General features: G+C 52.6%; 1 protein-coding gene across 2 annotated transcripts; it reads right to left on the bottom strand.

Moving 5' to 3' along the window:
- Positions 1 to 404: 404 nt before the first annotated feature.
- On the bottom strand, positions 405 to 9,886 carry SNCB (synuclein beta). 2 transcript variants are annotated; one of them, XM_045500885.1, is made up of 6 exons: positions 9,592 to 9,886; positions 8,820 to 8,949; positions 5,947 to 5,988; positions 5,605 to 5,723; positions 1,421 to 1,510; positions 405 to 1,059 (listed from the first exon to the last, which is right to left on the bottom strand). In XM_045500885.1, the coding sequence occupies exons 2-6, from the start codon at positions 8,938 to 8,940 to the stop codon at positions 1,027 to 1,029; spliced, it is 405 nt and encodes a 134-aa protein (XP_045356841.1). In that variant the 5' UTR covers positions 8,941 to 8,949; positions 9,592 to 9,886; the 3' UTR covers positions 405 to 1,026. The 2 variants fall into 2 exon arrangements, with proteins under 2 accessions (XP_045356841.1, XP_045356843.1); XM_045500887.1 differs by lacking the exon at positions 9,592 to 9,886 and adding an exon at positions 9,089 to 9,224.
- Positions 9,887 to 21,378: the final 11,492 nt, after the last annotated feature.

The raw sequence follows: 21,378 nt of genomic DNA, 5'->3' as shown, positions 1-21,378 counted from the left end.
GCTGGCGCGCAAGGACCAGGATACCCGTACACATGTCTGCGCGTGCGTTATCATCCGCGTCCCTACTCTCAGTGTGCAGAGAGGTGTGAGCCCGTCCACCCTGCCCTGCTGCGTGCGGCTCTGGGCTTCCTTCCCTTAGCCTTGCACCCCAGCAGGCGCTTTACGGTCCAGCAGGTGGCGCCTGAGGCCACCTTCACTCCTAGCCAACAGCAGTTCCCAGCCTGCGTAGACCCTCTCCCTCCAGGTCATCCTAGGGGAAGATAGGAGATGGAGAAACTGAGGCCCGAGGTGGTCAGTCTTGTACCTGGGCTGAGGGTGCCAGGCCTGTAGTCTGGGACCTGGAAGCCGGTCGGCCGCCCCCACCCACCTCCCAACCCTGCCTTTGCCCATGCGGCGGCGGCGGCTACAGACAGATTGGCTTTATTCGTGGACACGCGAAGGGGGGAGGCGCCCGGGCCCGCCCACCCAGGACACGCTCACACGGGGGGTGGGGGACTCTCCATGCCACAATCACGACACACGACGCCCGCGTTCGGACTGGGCCGGCTGAGGGAGGGGGCATGGCACAGCCTGGCTCCTGGTTTTGGCTTAAAAAAAAAAAAACAAAACAACAAACGTTCTTGGGATCGTTGTGGGAGTTGGGCGGGGGGCTCTGGGCTGCCCGGGGGGGGGGCCCTCGGAGAGTCTCTGTCGGGGATGTGTGGAGGGAGCCGTCGCTTTCTGATCTTCGTTTAAAAATACATAGAACATGCTACACCCGCGCAGACGTTGGACGGGATGCGGTGGGGAGGAGGGCAACATACGTGGGGGCAACAGCCCCGGGCCCTGTCCGCGCCCCAGGATTGGACGCGGGCGGGTAGGACAGACAGATGGACAGACACCAACACAGGCTCCAAGGGAGCCCCTCGGAGCAAAGGAAGATCTCGTGTTTGGGGGGAAGGGGTAGAAGGACAGCCCTGGCTCTGGGGGGGTGGGGCAGGGGACAGGGAGGAAATTGTGCTGCTGGTGGGGGGCCGTCCTGGGCCCCTACGCCTCTGGCTCATACTCCTGATACTCCTCCTGCAGTAGAGGGATGGGGGATGGAGTGGGGAAGAGCAAAAGAGGAAGTGGTTGGAGACCAAGTGGCCAGGCTCTGGCCCTGAGACTCCTCCTCTTCAAGGAGGAACAGTGCACGCCCCTCTCCCTGGGCAGGGGAGGAACCTGGAAGCTGGGACTTTCCAGGGCAGGGGTGCCTGGGGCCCAGTGCTAGGCGCCATCTGTCCTCCCTCTCTGTTGCCACCTCCTAGGGCCTGGTTCTAGAAAAGGGGGGTATGAAGTTCCCTGGCCCAACCCTACCCTACCAGGGTCCTCCCACCCTAGCTGGGGATGGTGGCAATCTTCTAGGATGCCCAAAGCCCCACCCAGCCCTGCCACCCCTCACCTGGGGTGGTTCCTCATAACTCTCCCCTTCTGGCTCCATCAGGGGCTCGATCAGTGGTTCCTCAGCAGCTTCCTGGGCCACTTCCTCTGGCTGCAGGCAGAGAAGGGACAGGGCCATGAGGGCAGCTGGAGATGCTCCTGAAATTTGTACCCTGGGAAGCTTTTGGCTGATTGGGGGAAGGCTGGGCTTTGTTGGCAGTACAACCAGAATTTCTCATTAAATTGTTTATTTGGAGTGCCTCAGAAGTGGAGTGAAGGTGTGAGGGGTGAAATCACCCCAGATCACCAGGAAGCTGGGAGTGGAAAGGGGAAACAAGGCTCTCCATATCCCTCCCCTCAGTACCTGGTAGCCGCCTGCGCTTCCATCACTTGGATGGATGGGATGGGGAGAGAGCACGCTCAATCACCCATTTATCCCTGCCTGCCTTGTGTCAGCCTCTGCTGGGCATCAGGACCCCAGAGACAACCCTGGAGGCTCCTCTGGGCTGGAGGGAGATGGAAGCTCTGAGACAGGGCTGGGCAGGAGCTCTGAGCCATTCCCTTGCCACCTTCCACCCATCCCTCCCCCAGGGTCCTGTGTGGCCTGATTTCTTCAGCGGTTGCTATTTTAAGATAAGCTGGAAGCAACAGCTCATGGTGTTGCTTGGATGTGTGAGCTAAGACTCTCCCCTCCCCCCTGCATCTGCTGCCCAGATGGGTGCAGACCAGCAGGCACACAAGTAGGGGGTTGCCAGACACACGGCCAGCCACCTGCAGGTGAGCACATGTATGTGCACAAACACAAGACTGAGCTAGCTGCCCACAGCACACACAATAACCCGGGGTGCGTGCACGGCTGCACAAGGCCACATATGGGCTGGCACACTCCTGGACCCCTGAGGGAATCTGTAGGTAGGGGGTATACCACCTCCCCATTTTCCACATTTAACCACGGTCCCTCCCTACTGGGCAGAGGTAAGAATCTTGGGAGCCTGGGGGGCTGGCACTGAGAAGGCCTGCCTGACCACCTCTGTGGTCTAGTTGCCTTACCCCTATCCAGGCAGCTTTCGTTCTTTCACATTGCCAGTGTAGGTGGGCCCTGTGGACACATGAGTTTATAGCTCCTGACCTGGCTCATTTCCCCCAGTGTACAGATGGGGTACACCAAGACCTAGGAGGTGGGGAAAAGTTAGTTTGCTAAGAGTCACCCAGTATTAAAAATCCCAGCTTGTGGGGCACCTGGGTGGCTCAGTTGGTTAAGTGTCTGACTCTTGATTTCGACTCAGGTCATGATCTTGCAGTTCGTGAGTTTAAGCCCTGCATCAGGCTCCCTGCTGACAGTGAGGAGCCCTGCTTGGGATTCTCTCTCTCTGTCTCTCTCTGTTCCTTCCCTGCTCCCCCTCTCTCTTGCTCTCTCAAATAAATAAACTTTAAACCTTTCTTAAAAACAAATAGCTTGAGCACATCATTTGGAAACGACCCAAATGTCCAGCAACAGTAGAATGGAGGTGTGCACTATGGCTAATCACACGATAGTTGATGTGCAACAAGAATGAAGAATGACAATGCATGCCACACATGGCTGAATCTCACAGTGTTGAGTGAAAGAAGCTACGTACAGAAGAGCATGTACTTGATGATAACATTTGTACGAAGTTGAAAAATACCCAACTCATTAGTGGTGTCAGAAGTCAAGAAGCAATTACCCTTGGAGGGGGAGGCAGGGCCAGGACAAAGGCGAGGTGAATAAGGGTACAAATGTTAAGAAGGTACTCACTCTCAAGGCCATGCAAATGAGACCCGAGAATGAGTGTCCCCTTCAAATTTTGTGCCCCAGACACCTCACTCATCTTACCCTAGCCTGGGCCTGGGGGGTTTGGGACTGGAAGGAGGTCTAAGGCAGGCTTCTGAGGGGCTGATGATCTGTGTCTTGCTGTGGGTGCTGGTTACATGGGGGGGGGGGTTCCCTCTGTGAAAATTTCATGGGGTCGTGTGGTTTCTGCGTGTACGTTGTACCTCAGTAAAATGTTTACTTAAAAAACATCCCAGCCTGGCCACTCACTAGCTATTTGGCATCAGGTTAAGTCACTTCACCGTGAACTCAGCTGCTTTGGATGGGAAATGAGAGTAGGAATGTGGGGAGGGTCCCATGATAATGCACACGAGCAGGCTGGGAAGTGGAGACACTCAGAAATGTGCATCCTGGACTTGCACGGGTTCCCCATGCCCGGTAACCCCAAAGGGCTGTTGTTTAAAGAGGAAATCCACGATCTTGAGCCCCCTTAGAGCAGAGGTATCACAAGCGCTGGTAGGAGGAAGGAGGCCTGAGAGAAATGGTTCTGTGCAAAGGCCTCTCACAAACAGCCTCGAGGCTGACAACTCAGACTCAGACCTGGATTTCTCAGCACCCCAGCTCCCAGCACAGGGGCCGGCCTTGTGGGGCACCAAGCTACTCCGGTGATGTAACCTGAGCTTATCCTCCCAACCACCTTCTTCTTAGAGAGACAGGCAGGAACTGGGATCTTGGGCAAGTCACTTCACCTCTCTGGGCTTCAGTTCCTTCATCTATAAAGTGAGCTAGTTGTGGAGTTACTCCATGTAACGTGTCTAGAACACTGCCTGCCTGTACAAGACATCAATGAATGGGAGCGGTCCCTGGAAATAATGATAAGAAACGGGAAGTCACACAGCTGGTAAAATGCATAGGCAGGACTTGAACCAGAACTTCTGAGTCAAGTCCCAGACTTCCAACAGGGGAAAGGACCAGTTGTGTAAAATGTCTGCAGTGAAGGGTGGTGTGGGGTCTCCTCCCGGAGCCCAGTGGATACACTCATGCAGAATGTACCTAATCTCCCAAACCAAAAGTTGAAGAGACCCTCACGCCCACGAAGGCGGTCTGCACTTGTATGTGGACAGACACGGAGCACCTCACAGGAGGAATGTCTGGCAGACATATAGGACCACAGAGTGCACTGTCACGGTGGTGCACTTCCATGCACACCTGTGGTCACGTGCGCCCCTGGGGGCAGGTATGGATCACTCATACGATGGCAGGGCTATCATCTTTTACTAAGCACTCACTGAATGCAAGTCAGGCTCTTTATCTCAGTGGTTCTCAAAGTGTGGTCCTTGAGCCTGCAGCATCAGCATCACCTGGGTACCTGTTAGAAATGCAAACTCTCGGGTCCCATCTCAGACCTAGAGAGTCAGAAATTCTAGGGATGTGGCCAACAGTCTGCATTTTAACTTGACCTCCTGATGATTCTGATGCGCACATACGTTTTGAGAACCTCCAATATGTATTATCCCTAATCTATGTTAGAGCCCTATTGTATTCATCTTCTGTCTTAAAGCCAAAGAATCAGGCTCAGAGATGTGATGGGATCTGCCCAGGGTCACACAGTCAGGATGCAGTGGAGTTGGGATTCAAATCCAACTCTGCAGCGCTTCAGAGATCACAGCTTTTACGCTGTCGTGTATTCTAATGAAAGTATTTGCCTTCATGCGCACGTGGACAGCCACTGTCACTTCCCCCTGGAGGAACATGCCTGCACAAATATGTGATGCATATTTCGCCCCTCCTCCATGGCCAACACTTGCTCATGCCTGCCTCAGGGCCTTTGCACATGCTGTTCCTACTGCCTGAAATACAATTCTCGCATGGCTTGCCTCATCCCTTGGGTGTCAGCTCAAATGTCACCTTGTCAGAGCAGCCCTCCCAACTAAAGCAGTCCCCTTACCGCTTGACTCTCTATCGCATCACCTTTGTCTTTTCTTCATAGCACTTATCCCTGTCTGAAACCATCTGGTTTATTGGTTGGCTTTTTACTGTCTATCTTCTCCCACTACAGTGTCAGGTCCATGAACATATTCACTGTGGCAACCCCTAGAATAATTCCTCTCTGGCATGGATACTTAATGAATGAACAATCAGTGACATACAGACGTGGCCCTAAGTGGTCGAGGTCACGCTCACAAGCAGGATACATGTATACAATCAGATCTGGGTCACCGTCACAGGAAGCACAACAGCCATGCACAACTTCATGCAGACTCATTCTGAGCTGAGTCTAGCAGGGCCCTGCAGAACGTGAGACAAGGTGTGGCACCCACACAGGTGTGCCTGCCTGGCATGTGTGTGTGTGTGTGCGTGTGTGTGTGTGTGTGTGTGTGTGTGTGCGTGTGCATGGCGAGAGGAAAGCTCACCTTCAGATCAGTGGGAAATTCCTCCTTCTTCACCAGGCCTGTGGCTGCTGCAATGTTCCCAGCCCCAGAGAACACGGCTCCTCCAAGATGTGACGCCTGCTCCTTGGTTTTTTCAGCCACTGGAGCAGGTATAGGATTTGAGAAGGGGATTGGGGGCCAAGGTAAAGCAGACATAGATGCATCTGTCCCTCGTGGTGTCCCAGGGCTTGCCTCCCTCGTGGAGCACACTCTCAGGAATCTTTGGGGGTACCCTTTTCCACTGCCAGCCCCCCACCTCCAGATCCCAGTCAGATCCCAGGCCCGAGGTGTGGGAAGGGGGCTGTGCCAGGGCTGGGCTGGTACCTGAGGCCACTCCTTGTACCACCCCCTCTCGAGTCTTGCTTCCTGCAGGGACAAAAAGGAGCACACATAAGGACTCCGAGCTGAGGGAACAGACACTCTGGCAAGCACGGGGTTTACAGAGTGGGCAGAGGGATCCAGACAACAGTGGGCATCCTGGCCTCATCACCGCCTCTTTGGGCCCCCAAATCCCACAGGTACATCCCTCATCACTGCACTGAACCCTCAACACCTGCTTCCTGAGGACTGCGAGTTCTCCCCCACAGTCTGCCCCTTCTCCACCTGAAATGATACCCGCACCCCTCTGGGGCGTGCCGCCTGAGAGTCAGCACTCTACTTCCCCGGTTTCATTTAACTGTCCGACCAGGGTGAGCAGGTGGGGGTGGGGGGTGGGGGTGAGGGGTGGGGCTGGAGCTGGGAGGTTCGTATTTGGAAAGGTTCCTCTGGTGTCCTTGAGGCCTGACTGCCCACACCTCACCTATGGACACTCACCCCCGCCAGCTCCCACTCCATTCCAACTAAAGACTCTTCTCCTAACTGGGGTGTGAATTTCTCCTTCTGGATGAAGTGAGGGGTCTCAGGTGCACGATGGGAGTCAGGGGGACGGACACCCATGGCATTGGCCAGGCCTTCTTAGGAGGTAGCTGGGAAAGGCAAGATGGCGTGATCTGATGTGGGGGGCAGGAGCCCTCAGGGAAGTGGGGAGTCTGCTATACTGAGGATCCGGCAGTGCAGGCAACAGCTGGCAGACCCCAGAATAGGTAAAAGGGTGTCTAGTAGGTCTGAGGCTGGTGGAAGGAGGAGAGGACAGCATGGGAAGGCAGGATCCTCCGGGCTAAGGTCAGCCAGACCGAGACAGCAGGGGGCGGGCTGCTTGTACCCAGTCATTCCTCCCACAAACATTTGTTGGCACCTGCTCTGTGCCACGCCCCAGGCCAATGGCTCGCTGTCGGATGGGGATAAGAGAAGGGCAGATTTGGTGTCCTGGAACTCATGTAGTGGGGAGGGGACTTCTAGCCTCCAAGGGTACGTGAAGGGGGGAGAGAGCACTGTCTGTGCCTTGACAAATGGGGAACAGGCAGATATGCAGAAAGGAGACTGGGGGTGAGGGTGGGGGTGGGTGGGGGTGGGGAGGGTATCTCAGGCACCAGAAACCATGCGGACAGGTACAATGAGGTGTGCTTTCTGGACCGGCACAGAGCACATCAATGCTATCTGTGCATCTGCAGAGATGGAAATACAGACTGAGGTGGGAGCATGAACTGTGGCTATAGGAAGCTGAGGCTTTAATGTGTAGGAACAGGGGGCCGTCAGGGGTTCCTGGGCAGGGGGAGGAGTAGGAGGTGCCAAACTAAGGGGAAGGGGGTGCTTTGAGTCTGTTAGCAGGGAGACTGTGTCAGGGAGCCAGGGATCCATATAGAAGTGAAAGGGCTGGGTAAGGGGAGGCAGGGGGGAGGCAGGGGAGAGGCCAAAGCTGGGGCCTGGCAGGTGTGGGCTCAAGCCCCTGTCTTGTCTCCATCCCCTGTGCCCTAGCTGTAGCTATACCACCTCCCGGCAGGCCTCCCTGCATTTGGTCTCTCCCCAGAAGCCCGAGGAACCTTTCTACGCTGAAATCAGATCATGTCTGTCCCTAGCTTACCATCTCTCGTGGCAGTTGTAATAATCCTTTGCCCTGGCCCACAAGGGCTCTCTCCTGAATTGGCTCTTGCCCATTTTTCTGATCTCATCCCCTACCATTGCTTCCTGCCCTCTGCTCTCCAGGCTTGTCTCCTTCAGGCCTTTTCTGCTTCCTCCAACTCCCCTCCCCCACCCAGCTCCTTATTCTTTGGGGTTCAGCTCAAATGCCACCCCCTTGGATTCCCCTACTGAAGTGGTCCCCATCCCAGCCACTTGATGTCACATGCCACTATGGGAATGATCTGTATCGCTATCCGGAAAGTCAGCAGCTCCTAGTACATAGACAGCAAGAAGTCAACAAACATTTTGCACATCGCCACAATCCCAAATCTGCCACAAACCTGGCCAAATTAACCAGCCCTCTTCAACATACATGAAGGGTAATTCTGCCTACTCCACACTAGTAAGCTCTGAACCACCATATAAATTCAGTAATTGTCAGTTTGGGGCCCTGAATCCCCTTATGCCGATGACCCTGGGGGCTCCCTCTCCTCTCACCCTTGGGGTGAGAGATTTTAACCACTTGGTCTTTCTCCTGACACAGCTGGAAGCTGCTAGGAGGATGGACCCAGAGAGAGGGCAATGGTGCAACCACAGGCATTGGCAGGCAGGAAGACCCTCAGAGCAAGTCAGAGATGGAAGTAGCTGGAGAGGAGGGCGAACAGGAAGCCCCAGGAGGGAGGGCCTGCAAGGAGAGGGGCTTTGGAGTTCATAAAGCTTGGCTCCAACTCCAGCTTCAGGTTTCAGCAGCTGTGTGACCTTGAGCACCATAGTTAGACCTCTGTGGAATGGGCCGGGAGCATAAAGTGAGGTAATGGGCATTATGGCACTTGACACAATACTTGGCAGAGAGTAAGGGCTCAACTCCAACTCCAGGTAACTATTAATCATGTGAAGAATCGGGGGGAAAATAAAAGGCTACCTGCTTTGACCAATACATTGGTCCCCTGCCATTCAGCTGAACCCCACCCTCACCAACTCTTCCCCCACTCCCCCCTCCCCATAGGTGTCATCACTGACCCAGGCTTCCTTCAGCTGGCTGTGTCCTCGGTGACCCCTGCTGACCCGGCCCCATCTGCTGACTCATATTCTCCTGCCCAGACCCCTCCCCCCCCCCCACACCCTGCCTCTAAGGACCCCAGCCACACTCCCTCCAAGGACCGGAACCCGGTAGCCCCAAAGCCCTGCCCCTTGCCCACCGACGTAGAGGACGCCCTCCTTAGTCTTCTCCGCGGCCTCGGTGACCCCCTGCTTGGTTTTCTCAGCGGCGGCCACGACGCCCTCCTTGGCCATGGACAGGCCCTTCATGAACACGTCCATCCTGGCGGCCTGGGGAGGGCGAACACACGGGCACGGGTGCGCTGGCCACGCACCCTCACCCCAGCCCTTCCCCTTGGACGCCGGGCCCCCTCCCCTCCCTCCTGAGACCCCAGCGCTCTTCTGGACCGGGAGCCCCCTCCCGTCTTACCCCCTGCCCAGCGTGAGGCCACAGGGCCGCGACGAGTCCTAGCGTCCTTGAAACCCAGGGACGCGGGAGGATCCACTGCCTCGGTTATCCGGGGCCCTGCAACCTGCAGCCCCGAGGAACCGGGGTGCTGGGCTCGGCGCGCAGCCCTAGCGCCTGCCTGTACGTACACACACGACAGAGTCACACGACCATACACACAAACATTCTCCACCGACACGCTCACGTGCACATACAGGACACGCAGACGTTCAAACGCGCACGGACACCCTGACACACGAACACGGGCACGGGCGCACGTCCACAAGGCCACCCAGGCAGTTGCAGACACAGAGCAGCAGTCACACATACCCCAGGGCGCACACTGACACGCACCTAGCGGAGCCGTCTCCCCGTTCTCCAGCGGGTTCCCCAACTCTGCTATCGGCCCCTTCCCCATCCCGCCCAGTCCCCTCTCCATCCCCAGCCCTTCCCCAACCCGGGCGTCTGGAGCGCGGCCGCCTCACCTGGAAGCTGAGCCCGGGCTTGGGATGGAGCAGCGGCTGCGGCTGCGGCCGGCGGACGCTGGGGCTCGGCTAGGCCGGGCTGGGGTGGGCTCGGGGCGGATGGGCAATCGGGGCCTCGCTAGGCGCCCAGGTCCGTCGGCAGCAGGCGGGGCGCGGGCCCTGAGCCGGGGCGCAGCAGTGCCCTGGCCTTGGGTGCGTCGCCAGCCACGGATCGCGCCTTGCGCCCTGCTGCTCTCACGCTCGGGCTCCGGCTCCCGCTCGGGCGCTGCGGCAGCTCTGAGCTCAGCGCCCCCTCTGGCGGCCGCGCCGCCCCCTCAGCCTGACTGACAGGGAGCGGGGAGGGTGACATCTCCGCGGAGCCCGCTGGCCTCCGGGGGCGGCCCCCGACGCGCCTCTGGGGACCCTTGGGCGTCAGACTCGCGTCCCGACCCCAGGAGCCGAGTCTGGCGGCGGAGACAATGCAGAGTGCCAAGAGTAGGGAAAAAAAACTGCATGTAGTTGCCTTTGGGATTCAAGGGGTTCGAATCTCAGCTGTGCTTTTATTAACTGTGGGACCTGGGGCTACTCAGCTCTCCTTTCTGAACCCCAGTTTCTTTTTCTGTAAAATAGTGGATGATGGATGATTCGCTCAACGAAGGTTGATTGAGAATTTAGACAGGTGCCAGGTAAGTTTGAGGCAATGGAGACAGTGGAAAAGGAAAACAAGGTCCCTGTCCTTGGGGAGTTTACAATGATGTGTTTGTGTGTGTGCAGAAGTGGGACACAGGACAGAAAACAAACATGTCAACACTTACACCTAAGAAGATTGTTTCAGCTTGTGAGGAGTGTTATGAAGATAATGAACGGCTGATGTAACAGAATGACTAGAGGGGGGACTTGGGACAGAGTGTCCAGGGAAGACCTCTATGAGGAGGCCAATGGGAGCAGAGACCCCAGAGAGGGACCTAGGCCAACATGGACAGATCCAGAGAGGGAATTGGCAAGTGCAAAGGCACTGAGACAGGACGGTGCTTGGGAATAGATAAAAGGAAGGGCAGCTGGAGAACCAGGAAGGAATGAGGAGGTGGACAAGACCACTTTGTGTGTGTGTGTGTGTGTGTGTGTGTGTGTGTGTGTGTGTGTTATGGTGGTGATTGTCAAATGGCCATAGAATGCCAGGCACACATAGGCCCTCAGTTGGAGCTATGACATAATTATGCCCAAGAAGCTATGGGATCCTAGAGGAAGGGGACTCTGGCAGCTTAGGGGAGTCAGGGAAGTCTACACAGAGGAGGTGACATCTGTGATAGGTCTCCTGAGAGAGGTAAGATTTTTACCTGGAAGACAGGCAGGAAGGGTATTTTAGGCTGTGGGCATAGCATGGGCAAAGGCACTGTGGCTGGAAATGCAGGGTGTACAAGTGACAGGTGATAGGTGAGGAGGCAGCCAGACTGTGCAGGGCCTGGAATAAAGTGTTCATAGGCCACTGCTAGAGCTGCAAATTGGTGCATGCTTTTTGGAAGGCAGTTTGGCAATGTTTACCAAAAACATAAATGCATGCTCCTTTTGAGCCAACAGTTCCCCTTCCAGGAATTTATTCCTTGGATTTACTCACACAAACATGCGAGACATTTGTGCAAGGATGTTCACTGCAGCACTGGAAATAATCTGTGTCCATCCATAGAGGACTGGCTAGTGAAGTGTGTTACATCCACCCAGTGAAATGCTATGTTGCTGTTACAAAGGATGAGCAGGACCCATGTGTACTGACATGGAGTGTAGCAAGAAATAGTGTAAAGTGACAGCTTGACGTGCTAAACCATCATGTATGGAACTAGTCAATTTTTTTTTTTTAATTTTTTTTTTCAACGTTTATTTATTTTTGGGACAGAGAGAGACAGAGCATGAACGGGGGAGGGGCAGAGAGAGAGGGAGACACAGAATCAGAAACAGGCTCCAGGCTCTGAGCCATCAGCCCAGAGCCCGACGCGGGGCTCGAACTCCCGGACCGCGAGATCGTGACCTGGCTGAAGTCGGACGCTTAACCGACTGCGCCACCCAGGCGCCCCAGTGGAACTAGTCAATTTTGATACATACGTACACATAGTTATATACAGACCCCTTATATACAAATATGTACACGTTTACTTATATCCAGATATATAAGGACCACACCAGCAAAGACTTCCAAAACACTGTTCACAGTAGTTGCCCCTGGCAAGTGGGGCTGAGAACACTCAGGGAGAGAAAGTTTTACATTTTATCACCTTCCTTCTTATGCTGCTTGGTTATTTTACTTTGAATAGTATTTTACTTGTATAGTATTAAAAGCTAGCATAAGGGACATTTGTCATTATTTTTGAGCCCTCAGCATTGACACTCTCCCCTTCCTATGTTGGGGGGAATCTCCCACCTTAGGAGCCAGGGTCCATCTCCCCCTCTAGGAGCTGACAGTTTTTTCTTAGCCTTTCTTGCAGCCAAGACCTGTGACTTCAACCCCAGACAGGCCAGTCCCAGACTTGGAACCCGAAGAATCAGGGAAGGAGGGCAGTCTGCTCTGGTGAGGGCAGGTGATATTGGTGGTAGCAGCTCCTACCAGGGACCACAGGCAGCGGTGACACTGCTTCTGGGAGTGTCCAGCACCAACAGGAAAAGCTGCCTTATCCGCAGGGGGGCTGTAGCGGCAGGGGGTCTGCTTGGCGTGTGATTTGGGGCGTTATTCCAGGCAGTGTGGTCTTGAAGGGGGACTCTCTGGCCTTCCTGGAGAGTTGCTGAGCTCTCCAGTGTCGGATAATAAAATCCTTATCTACGTAAATTAGCCAGAAGCAATTTTTGTGACTCTTGACTAAGAGCCCCTGAATGTCAGAATCGGTGATGAAGAAGGACCAAGCAGGAGGGACAGGAGGAAGAGAGAAAGACCACGTGAAGGGTATCTGTACTTCCAACTGTAGGAACTGGGAAGTCACTGAGGATTTTAAGCACAAGAGAGACCAAAATGCGATTTGCGTTTTGTGGGACTAAATAGAGGTGGGTTGGATATAGGACACAGCAAGATCACAAGATAGCTGGGGCAGAATCCACAGGAGGGATGATGGAGACTGAACCATGGAAGCTGAAGGAAGGCTGGAGGAGGGCTGGAGGGACAGTTGGGTATTATTCAGGAGGGAACTTAGGTGTTGGGGAAGAGGGAGAGGGATGAGTCGGGGAAGGTTCCCAGGACATCAGGTGAGAGATGCTATTGCAAAATGAAACAGGCATTGAGGAGATGGGGCAGCCTCGGGGGTGGGGATGATGGGGAGCTTGTTTGGGGCATGATTGGGGCTGACTGTGTGGTGCTTGACAGATGAACTAGAGGAGGTGTTTGGCAGACAGTAGGATGTCTGAGTCTGGAGCTCAGGAAGTCACCCAGGGCTGGCTCCACATACAGACCTGGGCCATGGTGTACTAGGAAATCTTTAACACATGGCTTTCTAAGCAGAGAAGTACCTTGGTTTGTAGAGGTTGCCCACATCCATGGGGTAAATCCCCCCCCCCCCCGCCATGATTGATTTCACTGTCACAGAGCAGAGAATTGGGAAGAGATGGGCCATAGTATGGCCTTTTACGGTATTTTCACCATACAGACAAAATAGGTAAAAACAATCTTAAGAAAATAGAAAATAGTAAATGGAAAAGAGAAAATGGAAAATAGTAAAATAATTAGAAAGTTCTGTTTTGAGTGTCCGTTGTGTTTTATTATCATTTTTAATGTTTACCTATTTTTGAGAGAGACAGAGACAGAATGTGAGTGGGTTGGGGCAGAGAGAGAGAGGGAGGCACAGAATCTGAAGCAGGCCCCAGGCTCCGAGATGTCAGCACAGAGTCTGACGCGGGGCTTGGCCTCACAAGCTGTGGGATCGTGACCTGAGCTGAAGTCAGACGCTCAACCCACTGAGCCACCCAGGCACCCCGAGTGTTTATTATGTTTTAAACATAATTTTTATATAACCATAAGTTTATAGAATTTAATTTTTCAATAATGACTTTACACCTGGCTCCGAAATTCCTGAAGATTTAATAACTGCTCTCATAAGCTGGTCTAAGCCAGCCTAGCACACTGCTGGATTTGGGGTCATTAGCACAGAGGTGGTGGCTGGAGCCATGGGGAGGGTGCCGTTGCACAGGAGAACCTGGAGAGTGAAAAGGAGAGAGTCCAGAACAGAATCCTGAGGCACTGCAAACTTCCTGTGTGGCCAGGGGCAGGGGACCTGGCTAACAGACTGAGATGGAGCAGCACGGGGAAGAGGAGAAGCTGGAAGGAGTAGTAGTAGGGATACCAAGAGGATTAGAGGGAGAGCTGGTTAAATGCTACCGAGGGGCCAAAGCGATGAGTAGCAACGAGTCCTCGGATTCACAGCAAGTGGCTATCAGGGACTTTAACAGCAGCACAAGGGCTGTGGGAGCCCAGGAAGGAAGGGGCACCTACAGAAAACCTCCAGGAGAAAGTGACACTCTGGCTGGGGTTTGAAAGATGAGAAGGACCCTACAAGTAAGTGATGGTGAGCATTCTTGGCAGAGGATCCAGCAGGTGGAAAAGTCCAGATTCATCAGGAACTAGACTCCTTTCTTCCTGCTCCACCATTCTTAGTACATGGATTCTACCTTCAAGGTCATCTCATGGTCCAAGATGGCTGCCGCAGCTCCAGCCATCATATCTATGCAGAAAGCAGGAGGAGGGGAAGTAGGGTAAAAGAACACCTGCCAGTTGTCTCTCTCACGAGGAATTTTTGGAAGCTAACAACTTCTGCATGTCTCTTGGCTATGCCTAGCTGTAGGGAGGCTGGAAAATTGTGGTCATCTAGCCAGGCATACGACTTCCCAGAGCCAAAGTATGACAAGGGGACAATGGTCACTGAGTGGGCCACTAGCATCTTTGTCACTATTTCTCTTTGCCCCCAACTGTTTTTATTTGGAAAAACTTCAAACCTAGAGAAAAGTTGCAAGCATAGTACAGTGAATAAAATCTTCAGAAAAATTGCAGTGTTAATAAAATCAATACCCAAATATTCTTCATCTAGATTCACCAGGTGTTAACATCTGCTGCTTTTTTTTTTTTTTTTTTTTTTTTTTTTGGTCTCTCTCTACGTGTACTATCTCCAGGAGAAGGAGCATACTTACTGGGCCGCCACTTTCCAGCACAACGGATACTTCACCCTGTATCACACTGCAGCCCACATGCTCCCCCTTCCCCCTTTAGGGCAGGCCCCTGGGCTTCTTTCTGGCCACGCCCTAAACATGTGAGTTCTCAGGGACCCCCTCCTTGTTTCCATTCTCTCTCCCCCAGGAAAATGGGTCTCTCCATTCCTCTCTTCCCTCTCCTCTTCCTGAGAATATACTAAGGAGAACTCTGGTTTTCGAAGCTTGGCGGGGGAGGGGGGGGGCAGGGCTGGGAGAAAATCCTCACTGGAACAGCTGGAGCAGCTGGAGCAGAAAGCATCCTCTTAAGAGGATCATGAGGCTCCTGGTGATCCCAGCCCTTCCTGGGTTTTGCGAAAATCCAGATGGGCCTTTACAACACTGTGTGTGGTGCCTGCCGGTGCGATTAAACATTCATCAACATTCCGGCTGTCCAGAGGCCTCAGGGTGGGGAGTGGGGGGAGAGGCAGGCCGGTGGGGGCTGGAAACAGAGAGAGGAATGTGATATTTATTGAACACCTACCGTGTCCCAGGCACGACAGCCATTATATCATCAATCCCTAAAATCAGTCCTTTAGAACAGGAATTTTCAATCCCATTTTCCAGATGTTGGAACCAACACCCAAAGAGGAGAAGTCCTATGACTGGCCACTGGCATCTACTGTTTTCAATCAGCTTTTCCTGAGTGCCCGCCATGTGCCAGGTACTGTTCTGGGTACCAGAGATTCAGCAGAAAACAAGACCAATGAAGTCCTTGCTTTTCTAAAACTTAACATTCTGGTAGGAAGTGACAGACACCAAAAGAACTAGTGACCAAATAAGATGCTTTCGTTTGTGTTGCTCTTGTCCAAATCAGGGATGTCCACCTTGCTACATCTAATGGTCAATCCTGTCTCCTCACTCTGACCTCCGAGTCCTTGCTAAGAGCCAGGCCCTACTTTAGGTACTAGAGAACACAGCTGTGAAGGAAAGAGGCCTGGGTTCTTATGTTCTAGTAGAAGGAGGCAGATAAGTAAAATAAATAAGTGAACTATATGGTGTGTCGGGAGGTGCTGTGCTGGGACAGGAAGCGAAGAGTAAGGAAGGGCATGGAAAGTGCTGGCGTGGAGCTAATGGCTTGGACAGTTACATACAGCGGGCAGGGAAGGCCTTACCTGAGTTAGGAATTGAGGGCAGGACCGGTGTAAGGTCCCAAGGCAGGAGTGGGCCCTGAACAAAGACCATCCGGGAGGTGGCGCGGCTGGAGCACAGGGAGTAGGAGAGGAGGCAGGGCGATTCTGGGGCCGTGCAAACCCTCTCCTGGGAGCAGAGGAGCCCTGTGATCTTTTTCCTTTTTTTTGACAGAGAGAGAGAGAGAGAGAGAGAGAGAGAGAGAGCGAGAGCGCACAAGCAGGGAAGAGGGGCAGAGAGAGGGAGGGAGAGAGAGAGAGAATCATAAGCAAGCTCTGCATTCAGCACTAGCCCAACGCAGAACTCGATCCTACAACCCTGGGATCATGGCCTGAGCCAAAATCAAGAGTCAGTCGCTTAACTGACCGAGCCATGAGCCACCTAGGCACCCCTTTCATTTTTAACGGCTGCTGTGTAGGGAGCAGATTGCTCCTAGGCAAAGGCGGGTGGGGGCCAGTTCAGGTGCCATCACCATAATACAGGGAAGATGACAGCCACTTGGGCTGGGGTGACGGGAGGTGGATGGAAGTGGCTGGATCCTGGATATGTTTTAAAGTAGAACTGGGGCGCCAGGGTGGCTCAGTCGGTTGAGTGACCACCTTCTGCTCAGGTCATGATCTCCCGGTTGGTGACGGTTCGTGAGTTTGAGCCCTGGATCAGGCTTGCTGCTTTCTGCGAGGAGCCCACTTTGGATCTTCTGTCCCCCTCCCTTTCTGCCCTTACTCTGCTCGTTTTCTCTTTCTCAAAAATAAATAAAAACATTAAAAAAGTAGAGCTGGACATAATGATGTGCTGATGAGCTAGAAAGAGAGGAGTCCAGGATCATTCCAGAATTTTTGGATGAGCAATTGGGAGGATGGAGAAGATGATAGGAGGAGCAGGTCTGGGGACAGGAGACAGAAGAAAGTCAGGAATTGCACTTTGGTTTTTTTAAATGTTTTTTTAAATGTTTATTTATTTGAGACAGAGAGAGAGAGAGAGAGAGAGAGAGAGAGAGAGAGAGAGAGAGAGACAGAGCACGAGCAGGGGAGGGGCAGAGAGAGAGGGAGACACAGAATCCGAAGCAGGCTCCAGGCTCTGAGCTGTCAGCACGGAGCCTGACACACGGCTCACACCTACAAACCACAAGATTGTGACCTGAGCCAAAGTCGGACGCTTAACCGACTGAGCACCCAGGCGCCCCAGGAATTGCACTTTGGATACAATAAGCCTGAGACAGATGCACATTAGATACTTGGGTGGAGCTGTGAAGAGGCTGTTGGATGTGCTCTTCTGGATTTCACGTAGGACCAGGGGTATATTGTATATGTGACGTTTGATGCCCATGACTGGAGGAGATCACGAAATGGCAAGGGCTGACAGAGCAGTGATGAAGTCCAAGGGCTTACTCCCAGGGCCTTGTGAAGCAGGAGGACCCATCAATTTAGTTCACATCTGTGTTCCCCAGGGCCTAAAACAGTGCCTGACACAAAGTAACTGCTAGGTCGGTATTTGTTGACCGGATAGCTGACAGAATGAGTGATGCTAAGGGCTAAAAAGGAAATAAAACAGTGATGAGTTAAAGACTGCATGGGGGACAATGGTCTACTTTATTTTTTATTGAAGTCTAGTTGACACAAAATGTTAATTAGTTTCAGGTGTACAACATAGTGACTTAACAACTCCATAAATTATGCTATGGAGAGTGGTCTACTTTAGATAAGATGGTCAGGGAGGACCTCTCTACGAAGGTGACATTTGAGGGGAGCCTGGATGGTTCAGTCAAGCATCCGATTCTTGATTTTGGCTCAGGTCAGGATCTCATAGTTTGTGAGTTCAAACCCCATATCGGGCTCTGTGCTGACAGGGCATGGAGCCTGCTTGGTATTCTGTCTCCCTCTCTCTCTTTCCCTCCCCTGTTTGCTCTCTATATCTCTCTCAAAATAAATAAAAATAAGCTTAAAAAAAAAGATGACATTTGAGCGAAGCCCTGAAGGACAAAGAGAAGTCAGTCACACAAAAATTGGAAGAGACATGGCAAGTGCAAAGGCCCTGAGGCAGGAGCAAATCTGGCCTGTTGGAGGATCAGTGTGCTTGAGGTACTGTGAGGCTGGATCATGCAGAAACTAGCAGGCCCAGAACCTGGACTTTGGATCACACCCTGGGTGTCCTGGAGGGTTTTAAACAGAGGATTTAAGTGATCAGATTAATATTTAAAATGAGCCCTCTGAGGCAAGTGGAGAATGTTCTATAGGGAGGTGGAAAGTAGGAGCAAGGAGAATGTTAGGAGAGATTTGGGCAGTGGCCGAGGCCAGAGATGGCAGGGCTTGCCTGGAGCTGGGACAGTGGGAAGTAAGAGGAATGGGCAAATTCAAGACATTTCAGGAACGGTATGGTAGGATTGGGGTTCAAGAGCCCCAGCTTGTTCAACCCATAGGACCCCATGGGACCAGGGGGGTTGCTTCTGGGGTCTTTCCTTAGTCACCTAACTCCAGACTCCATGGGCTGCCCCATGCTGGAAAATGTGGAAGATGGTGGGAAGGGGGACTGTGGCTAGCAGGGCCGTTCCATGCCAGGCTCTAGGCCAGGACTCTAAGGCAGCTAAGACCATGTCTGGCACTTGAAGAGGGTCCTTTCTCCCCTTTTCTCCATCAGATCTAGATTCATGATCTTTCCCCAAGCCTGGCCCTCCTCCAGTGCATTCTCTGTCCAAAATTCTTTGATACTCTTCCAATTGGGCAGTGGGATTATGTCCCTGTCTTTGAATGTGGGCCCTGGGACACTAATAGAATACAGCGGACATGATGTGCCAGGCTTTGGGCCCAGGCCTTAAGGAACTGGCAGCCTCTGCTTCCCAACTCTTGGGATGCCGCTTCTGGGAACCTAGCCACCATGCTGTGAGGAGGCCAAGTGGCCACATGGAGAGGTACATAGAGTTGTCCCAGCCAACACTCCCAGCTGAGGTTCCAGCTGACAGCCAGCATCAACTGCCCCACTGAGTGAGCAGATGACTCCAGCCCCAGCCTGGAAGCCACTCCAACTGACAGCACTTTGGAGCAGAGGTGAGCTGTCCCTATTGAGCATGGCCTGAATTGTAGATCTGTGAGCAAAATAGATGATTATTGCTGTTTTAAGCCATTAATTTGGGGATGGTTTATTATGTAGCAGCAGGTAGTTGGGACACTGTGCCTCACCTCTCCAGAGCCTATCCATCACCAAACACCACAGTCTTCCTCTAAACACCTCTGAAATCCATCATGTTCTATCTTCCCTGTCACCAGATTTGTCACCTGGACAATTACATTAACCACCTAATAGATCTTCTTCCACTCCCTCTTGCTACCACAGGGTCTGTTTCCTACACAGCAGCCCAAAGAACTTGCTGGAAAGCCCATCTATAGCCACCCGAAGCATTCAGTGGCCCTTCACTTTCCTAAGATCAAGACCTACTATCCCTTTCTCCTTTAGGCATCAGCCACACTGGTCTTCCTTTTTTTTCCTCCAGTGTCCCATGTTCCCTTTGCCCCAGGGCCTTTGCACATGCTGCTCCCTGACATGCCCTTCTCCACCCACCTAGTTAACTCTTGCTCATGCCTTAGGTATCAGCTCAAACATCACCTCATCCATGAACTGCCTCTAAGCTAGTGGTTCTCAAAATGGGATTCCTGACCAGCATCCTCAAGGAACTTCTTAGAAATGCCAATTCTTGGGGTGCCTGGGTGGCTCAGTCGGTTAAGCGTCTGACTTCAGCTCAGGTCATGATCTTACAGTTCGTGAGTTTGAGCCCTGCGTCGGGCTCTGTGCTGACAGCTCAGAACCTGGAGCCTGCTCTTCTGATTCTGTGTCTCCCTCTCTGCCCCTCCCCCACTCACACTCTGTCTCTCTCCTTCAAAAATAAATAAACGTTAAAAAAAATTTTTTAGGGGCGCCTGGGTGGCTCAGTCGGTTGAGCGTCTGACTTTGGCTCAGGTCATGATCTCACAGCTCGTGAGTTCAACCCCATGTCGGGCTCTGTGCTGACAGCTCAGAGCCTGGAGCCTGCTTCTGCTTCTGTGTCTCCCTCTCTCTCTGCCCCTAACCCACTCACATTCTGTCTCTGTCTCTCTCAAAAATAAATAAACATTAAAAAAAATTTTTTTTTAAATAAAAACTAAAAAAATTTTTTTTTTAAATAAAGAAATGCCAATTCTTAGGGGCACCTGGGTGGGTCATTCAGTTAAGTGTCTGACTTCGGCTCAGGTCATGATCTCATGGTTCGTGAGCTGGAGGCCCGTGTTGGGCTCTGTGCTGACAAGTCAGAGCCTGGAGCCTGCTTCAGATTCTGTGTCTCCCTCTTTCTCTGCCCTTCCCCCGCTTGCACTGTGTCTCTCTCAAAAATAAGTAAACGTTAAAAAAAAGAGAGAGAAATGCCAATTTTCAGGTCCAAGCCCAGGGCTAAGGAATCAAATTCTGGGGGTAGGGCCCAGCAGCTTGTTTGACAAACCCTGCAGGTGATTCTGATCTGTGCACTTGAGAACCACCACTCTCTCTTTTTTTTTTTTTTTTTTTTTTTTTTGAGAACTGCGGCTCTAAATCCCCCAGTTCAGGTTGTGGACTTTATCTTTTCCCATCTGCAAATTCCTTTCCTTCAGAGGTCTGCGTTAGTGATTACACAGGTCTTTGTGAGAGGACCTGATGTCTGGCTCCCCTGATAGAGCAGAGCACAGGGGTCACTCATTATTTGCTCCTCACTCCTTCTAGCACCTACCCCCATGCCTGGCAGGTACTGAGAGCTTAGGAGATGGGGGTTGGGCAGATATTGACTCCAGGTGGTCATGGACTTCCCTGGGTGTGGGAGAAGGGAAGAGACTGGTCACTTTATAGATCTCAGACCCTAAAAGTGGCCAAGGGGAGGGTGAGAAGCCTTAAGAAATTTGGGGAGGCCTCAGCCCTTGCAGAAAAGGGTGCTACTGAGAAGGCATGGAAAGGGTAGCCAGAGCTTTTCCTCCCTCTTCCCCTCCCCACCCCTCCCTCCTGCACCCTAAGGTAGCCCTCAGCTGATTTGTATTGACCACTGCAGCAGGCCCTGTTTTAGGGGCTTTATGTATTTTATATCATTTAATACAGAAAGCTTCTGAATTATATATCATTAACATTCCTATTGTAAAGACAGGGAAACTGAAAACTCTGAGGTTCAGGTACTTGGCTGAAGTCAGGCAGACAGGATTTGAACCTAGGCTATGTGACTGTTGCACTGCCCCTCCCCCTTCCCTATCAATGCTGAGAACACTCAGAAGAACAGGAGTGCAGTGGGCCAGTGGTTGGGGGGGGCTGCATATCGGATTGTGGATCCGTGAGGTGGAGGCTCCAGTGTCATGAGACTTTCCCAAATTTTCAAGAGTAACCAAAAATGTAGATTTTTAATATACAGTCTCCCTATTTCTAAATGATTATGTATTTAAAAACATTTTAAAAATTTTTAGAGAGAGAAAGACAGAGCGTGAG

The sequence above is a fragment of the Leopardus geoffroyi genome, chromosome A1 (genome assembly GCF_018350155.1).
Source record: "Leopardus geoffroyi isolate Oge1 chromosome A1, O.geoffroyi_Oge1_pat1.0, whole genome shotgun sequence".
NCBI classification, from domain to species: domain Eukaryota; kingdom Metazoa; phylum Chordata; class Mammalia; order Carnivora; family Felidae; genus Leopardus; species Leopardus geoffroyi.
The sequence above is the reverse complement of the archived record's forward strand: the minus strand, read 5'-3'. Positions and strand labels throughout refer to the sequence as shown.